This window comes from Argentina silus (assembly GCF_951799395.1).
Source record: "Argentina silus genome assembly, chromosome: 2".
In the NCBI taxonomy this organism is placed as follows: Eukaryota; Metazoa; Chordata; class Actinopteri; order Argentiniformes; family Argentinidae; genus Argentina; species Argentina silus.
Window position 1 is genome coordinate 15937918 of NC_139656.1, and position 7278 is coordinate 15945195.

The 7278-nt window shown below is 39.4% G+C and overlaps 2 protein-coding genes across 2 annotated transcripts; both read left to right on the forward strand.

Annotated features, from left to right (window-relative positions):
• The first annotated feature begins 713 nt into the window (after positions 1-713).
• Positions 714-3112, forward strand: ptpmt1 (protein tyrosine phosphatase mitochondrial 1). The gene is made up of 4 exons (XM_083664919.1): positions 714-908; positions 1011-1091; positions 1294-1485; positions 1568-3112. The coding sequence occupies exons 1-4, from the start codon at positions 762-764 to the stop codon at positions 1697-1699; spliced, it is 552 nt and encodes a 183-aa protein (XP_083521045.1). The 5' UTR covers positions 714-761; the 3' UTR covers positions 1700-3112.
• A 479-nt stretch (positions 3113-3591) lies between these two features.
• On the forward strand, positions 3592-7001 carry ndufs3 (NADH:ubiquinone oxidoreductase core subunit S3). Its single transcript, XM_083690354.1, has 7 exons — positions 3592-3653; positions 3987-4049; positions 4320-4417; positions 4547-4696; positions 4890-5015; positions 5568-5687; positions 6738-7001. Exons 1-7 carry the CDS (start codon positions 3599-3601, stop codon positions 6903-6905), a joined length of 780 nt encoding a protein of 259 aa, XP_083546480.1. The 5' UTR covers positions 3592-3598; the 3' UTR covers positions 6906-7001.
• Positions 7002-7278: the final 277 nt, after the last annotated feature.

Consider the following 7278-nt stretch of genomic DNA (forward strand, 5'->3'; position numbering starts at 1 on the left):
CATTTACCATCATCAAACTCTGATAGGGGATTGGGGGTGGGACCATCAATGATAATGTTTAAAACGTTAGTTCGGAAAACCTTTTGAAAAATACTTATCTAAAGCAATGTGCAAAATACTTACTCCAAAAACCTCCCTCTCTATTTTGGGTGGGTGTTCAAAGTCATTATGCTATCAAGAATATCAAAGTGTCCCCTCTCTTAGAACATGGTAAGTTCTATCAGACTAATTTCTCATGGGAATGGGATGGGAGAATGTTGCAGAATTTGGCCCCATATCACATTCATGATCATCTATGTTGGGCCAGGAGATGTCTTCATGTTACTCTTGCAATGGATATATGCATTGGAGGAGAATATGCAATAGAGGAGTACACGGCTAGAGATGTCAGTAGCACCTCTTCTCCAGCAAGAAAAGGCACTTGAAGAGTCACAGGTGTCCATTAACTGAGTTAGGCCTATGATAAGATGACAGCAACTATACATTTTCCAGGTTGGTGAGTTAATGGCATAATGTAAAAATATGATTGGTCATTGTTGCTTTTCTTTTCTTCTGTCATTTACCCTATTTTGTAAACACTTTGACTTTATCCATGAAATGTACATAGTCATCCGGTCCACAAGGGACGATCGAGCGTATTCTAGCCGAGGGAATACGTTTCTCACTCCGTGCTATACCGGGTTATGTGACAGCGTAGAGAAGGTTTTCATTAACAAGAAACTTTCGGAATTCCCAAACTGTAAACTGAAAAGAACGGTGAAATGTCTGGAGCACTAGCAAGGCTGTTATTTTATCCCACGTTAGCGTATAATGTTGTCATGGAGAAGGTATCATCAAGACAGTGGTTCAACCGCGTGGACCAGACTGTGATATTAGGAGCTCTTCCTTTCAAATCAATGACTGAAGAGGTAGCGAGCTGTTACATATTCCATTCCCAATAGCTCCTTTCAAGATAAAATCAAAAACATTATCACATATTTTAAGTCGCCATCCTTTTTTTCTGTTTTCAGCTGGTGCAGACAGAAAATGTCAGAGGCGTGATCACCATGAACGAGGAATATGAGACTAAATATTTGTGCAACTCAGCAGAGGTGACATTGTTATCATTTTCCTTTGCTTCAGCCATGACCCAAGCGAAGTTGCTAATGCTATTATGTTAAGTGGGTTTGCCATAGAAAACAAATATCATGTTTATGCTGCTTGCCCTAAGTGCAAGGTCATGGCCTTCTGGACTGCAGTGCGTTTACTATTGGCGTTATATAATTGGAAATGTGCTTTGTATGTTTGATACAGGAGTGGAGAGCCTCAGGGGTGGAGCAGCTGCAACTCAGCACAGTTGACCTGACAGGTGTGCCCAGTCTAGAGAACCTGCACAGAGGTGTGGAGTTTGCACTCCGTCACAGGGAAAAGGGCACAAGTGTATACGTCCACTGTAAGGCTGGACGCTCCCGCAGTGCTACACTAGCTGCTGCATACCTTATACGAGTGAGTTATTCTTATTGGATTGTTATTAGAATGTATGTGGTTGTCAGTGTGTATTGTAATGTTTTGTTTTGTTTGTTCACAGTTGCATTGCTGGAGTCCAGAGGAAGCCTGTCAGATGTTGGCTTCTGTCCGACCACATGTGTTGGTACGCTCTGCACAGCTGGAGATGCTTCAGCGTTACCATCAGCAAGTCTGTGGAGGGGGGTCCATTTAAGGGTGTTGAGGAACTGTCATTCAAAGTACTTTGTTGCATTTCTACAGAAACTGTCAAATGAGCTTTGGCCAAAATAACTGCCACTTGAGAGGATTTTTCTACATGAGCTCATTGCTTTTATTGCATACGTTTCTTACTATAGTGAATCAAGTGTGTTGTACATTTCTCAAAAAAAAAAGTTGTTTATCGGGACATGATGCAAAGCTATGGAAGAGTATTAAGGCCAAGTGAAGAGAAAAAAAACGGTGATGGGGCGGTTGTACTTATATATATATAGATAAAAATAAATGTTTGCAATTCTCGAAATTTCCAGAATAAAGTCGCATTATTTTGATAATATAGTTGAAATTAAACTTTGAGAATTAAGTTGAAATATTTAGAGAATAAAGTGGAAATAAAATATTGAGAACAAAGTCAACATTTTATTTTGAGAGGTTGACATTTTAAGAATAAAGTTGCAGTTACATTTCAAGATTAAAGTAGGGGATTTGGTTAATTGCATGCCTCCCTTTTGCTGTGCACCACCATTGAAATGAGTTAGATGACCTGGTGAAACTGTACTTGTTAAATGTACCAGAGTGAAGGCAAGAGAAATGTGTGGAGAAAAAAAGGAAGTGCCTAAAATCCATGGCATACCACCACCTCATCTGTGAAACATGGTGGAGGGGGTGTTATAGCTTGGGCATTTATGGCTGCCACTGGAACAGGCTATTTTGTCATCAAATCAAATGTTATTTGTCAAGTACATCGCATACAGCCATAATTGATATAGTGAAATGCTTTGTTCATTGGTGATGTATATGTTGTAGAATGAATTGTGAAGTGTCCAGTAACATATTGTCTGCTCAAGTAAAAGAAAATGCGTCCAATCTCATTGGGCGGTGCTTCATCATACAGCAAGACTCCAAACATACTGCCATGTCAACTCGGGAGTTGTTCCATAGCCAAGAAGTGGAACGTTATTGCCGCACATTGGGTCTTTTCAGAAATAGAAACCACAGACTTGGATACGGTATTGGCCTTTGTGCCAAGTGAAATCAACAGTAATGGCCAAATGCAAGGATGACTGCATCTTCGTGCAATTCAGAGAGTTTTTGTAGTAACGCAACACTATGACAGATAATGAAGTTGATCGAGCCTCAAGGTGTGGAGCTTAGGCGCGCACGACCAAAGGTCCCAACGCGCTGTGGTATATGGACTCAGATGATAAACTAAAACCATGGTATTGCAATACATGGCTGCATAGATGGCTTTAGTCGTTATGTTTTTTAGGTGGAAGCCTACACTACAAACAACGACCCAAAGGTAATAGCATGCAGGTCACGTTGTTGCATTTTTTGTTTACGTGCCCATTGTCGGTGCTGACCCTCTCTGGGCACCCTCTCAGACTCGTTATATGGTATTACCTTTGAATCGTTACCTTTATTGTACATAGAATGCCCTAAACAAGGCTTCTCTATAAAACTTATATATATATATAAATGTGTGTGTGTGTGTGTATGTATGTATGTATATACATATATATATATATGAACTCAGGTGTGTGCGTGTGTATATATATATATATTATATATATATATATTATTATTATAATTATTGATTTTTTTTTAATTGTTTGTATTTATACTGTATTTGTTGAAATGTAAAGTCTCGTGAAATGTCAATACAATTGAAAATAAAAACGTTTACTTAAGAATTATGTATTATTCAAGGTATAGCATTGACATCATTGAGGATGTTTATCTAATTATACTTGACATTACCACGATTTCTAAATCCTCTGGTAGGCATGGGTATCATCCGTTCCATCGATACTCCACCAATAGGTGGCGATCATGCGGTGGATTGAAAGCTATCTCAAAATCAGAAGAAGACTTGTGATTACATTGAGGGGCAAAGATGGCGGCTTCGTTGGTGCGTTTTGTCCGCGGAGGTCTTAGCAAGAGTCTAAATCGTAAGTAAATAATAAGAGAGAATTAACTGTGGAGTTTTGTACAACTAATTCACGTGCTTGAATTGAACGTATCTCCATTGCTGAGAGAATGATCTGTATTCAGATAGTTCTTGGTTGACCTTCCGCCAAGTAGGCTAAGTAATGTTACAGACTAGACTAGCCTATCAATGCTGTCACCGTCAGCTACTGTACCACCCCATACACACCACCAGTTAGATGTTCTGTACTGTATTTAAGAGGTGTAATGTGAGTTTAGATGGGTGTTATGTGTACGACAATAACTATTATAATGTATGTGTTGCAGTTGCTAATAATAAGCGTTATGTGTTGCAGTTGCTAATCGAAGCGCATACCTTGTGCAAGCCAGGTCTGAGACCACAACTACTGAATCCAGACGTAAGTATCAATTCGCAATAGAAGTCCATAATATGGTTTAATACCATAACATTCACTGGCATTATTTATCTTCTTATGGCACTGCATGAATAGAGTTGGCTATGTCAAATCCTTAGTCATGTCCAATATAAAGTTAGTTGGCAATCTTTTTTGTCAAGGATTATATATTATAGCCTATTCTTAAACAACATAATTGTTGTTTTTGATAGGTAATTCATAATCCTTTTTCGTGTTACTCAACTGAACTTTGATTTGCCCATCTTTATTCAGCCACAGTCAGACCTAAGGATGCAGTCACCCACAACCAACTCTCAGCTTTTGGAGAATATGTGGCTGAAATGCTTCCAAAATACGTGCAGCAAGTTCAGGTCAGTTAATAACAGTATTTGAGTATACTTCTCGAAAGGAGGCTATACTTGACATTCCATGATGATTGCAACATATGAGTAATTAGATTGTGTTTTACCATGACATTTGGATGCATGGTGTATTTTCAGGTAACGTGTTACAACGAGTTGGAGGTGATGATCCATCCTGAGGGGGTCATCCCTGTGTTGACCTTCTTGAGGGATCACACCAACGCTCAGTTTAGAAATATGATTGACCTCACTGCAGTGGACATCCCTACCCGCCAGAATCGTTTTGAGGTATTCATGTATATGCATCTCTCTTGCCACTTACACTACTTGCCACTTAGACTGGACACAAACTTTCCATAATTGACATGAGTGAGAATGGACTTTTTTTTATTTTTTATATAGGAACTCAGGTTTGATCAGTGATGTGAATTTACAGATGAAGTGTTTAGGTCTAAGATGTTTTCTTTGTGATGGGGAATAGATTGTGTACAACATGCTCTCCCTCCGCTACAACTCACGGATCCGTATCAAGACCTACACAGATGAGCTCACCCCAGTAGATTCTGCTGTGTCTGTCCACATGGCAGCCAACTGGTATGAGAGGGAGGTGAGTCTGATTTGTCCAGTTCAGAAGAATGCTTTGACAAATGCGCTCCAAGACTATAGAGATAAGCAGACTGCCTATGGTATTGTTTTATTAATACAAACGTTTCTGTTACACAAAATACTTGGGATAAGTTGCACAGTATGTAGCCCAGGTGTAATGCCACCTGCGCTAACTATCAGCACCACAGCAGCACTGGTTAGCCTAATAACAATGTTAGCCATGCTAGCAAGAGGAAAACAATCAATTTTTAGATAGATAGGTACTTTATTGATCCCCATTACAGAAGCCCACATCACAAACAACAACAACAAAATAAAGTGACAATAGAAAGAATTTTATGACTGATCGCAATCATTTTGTCACAGTTAGTATTGTTTCACATACCATTACTGATGTGTTGCAGACCTTTTTTGGCAGTTCAGTGTCAGCACTCTTTTTTTATAGTATAGTAAAGTTCCTGTTTCCATGCAGAAAAGACCAGCTGTAACTCATGCAGTGGTGTCAAAAGTTTTGCTCATGAAAGTGTTGTTGCTTGTGTGTGTGTGCTGTCAGGTTTGGGACATGTACGGGGTGTTCTTTGCCAACCACCCAGACCTGAGGCGTATCCTGACTGATTATGGGTTCGAGGGCCATCCATTCAGAAAGGATTTCCCACTGTCTGGATATGTTGAGGTAAGATCAGACATGGAAAAAGCTTGCCTCGTGTCTATCTAACAGAGATGAATACAGTACATCAGTACTAAAAGAAAAGAAACCTAAAGGGGAAACAAAAATCCTCTACAGATTTTTTTATTTATTTTTTTGTCTCAAAATAGTTGTCCAGATCACCTTACGAACGTGTGGGCTTGTGAAAACAGCTTCCAAATGTGTTCTGTAGATCAAAGACAAAGACAGGCTAGTTTGAGGATTTTACCCTGAGTGACGTATTAGGGGATAATCACATGGTTTTTGAAAACAACAATGAGCTTTAAAGAGGAGCGAGGTTATTGTTTCCAAATTAGCTACTGCCTGTTTTTTTACATCCAAAAGTGCTATTTACTCTAATGTTACTGTTAATACATATATACTGCTAGACTGCATTGCCTATACAGCTCATATGCTGCTTACACTGTTCATACTGCATCCTATTTATTCTGCTTATAATGCTACTACTAATTCAGATACTGCTTACACTGCACTACTTATACTATACTGCACTACTATACTGCACTACCTGTGTATACTGTTCACACTGCACTTTTCTGCTTTTTTGCACTTCTGGTTAGACGCTAACTGCATTTCGTTGTCTCTGTACTTGTACTCTGCACAATGACAATAAAGTTGAATCTAATCTAATCTAATCTACTGCACTAGTGCATACATCCATCACTTGTGTTTATTAACATGCATCTTTGCTTAGAAGTTGCTGTCGCATGTCGTTGAATTTTCCTTTAATGCTTTATTTTAAGTTGTGACTAAAAAAAGCTGATTTGGGTGTCAGGAGAAGTGAGTGAGAGCAGTTAGTCAGCTGTAGGAGGCAGGAGCAGCATAAAATAAATTGTAGCATAGTATTCGCAAACATTTGTTGGCTACCCACCAAAGTGGCTGGTAAGATGTTCAGATTTACCCACCAATGCCAAAATCTACCTACATTTGGCGGGTGTTAATATTTTGTCCTGATGCTCTAATAGTTATTTATTTGTCTTGCTCCCCAACCCCGTCTCCCCATCTGTTCTGTCTCAGGTGCGTTATGATGATGAGGTGAAACGAGTGGTGGCAGAGCCTGTTGAGCTCTCACAGGAGTTCCGCAAGTTTGACTTGAACAGCCCATGGGAGGTGTTCCCTGCCCACCGTGAGCCCAAAGCTGCCCCCAAGCTGGAAGCAGGGGACAAGGCACCAGAGAGCAAATAATAATAACCCTCTACAATAATGATCTGTCGAGGGACCAATGTCCCCCTTGATTCCTTTCTTGAGTATTTATGTAAATAAAGACACATATTAAACATGTTTGGGATTGTCATGCCATTTATATTGATTAGGTGGATGTCCTGATTAGAGATTACATTTTGACTGTCTCTTTCTTGTCTTTGCTGAGCATATGACAGATTTTTATGTTATACAGTAAGTTGTCACTTTAAGTTAAGCGTCATATTGGGGTCTGATGCTTTTGATGATATTTAATGGCTTATTTTGGTTAAATGGGATTTTGCAAATTTGTCAAACTTGCTGAAGACAACTCTCCATGCCATCACATCTTGACCTACAAATAGTTGTCTGAATTGTC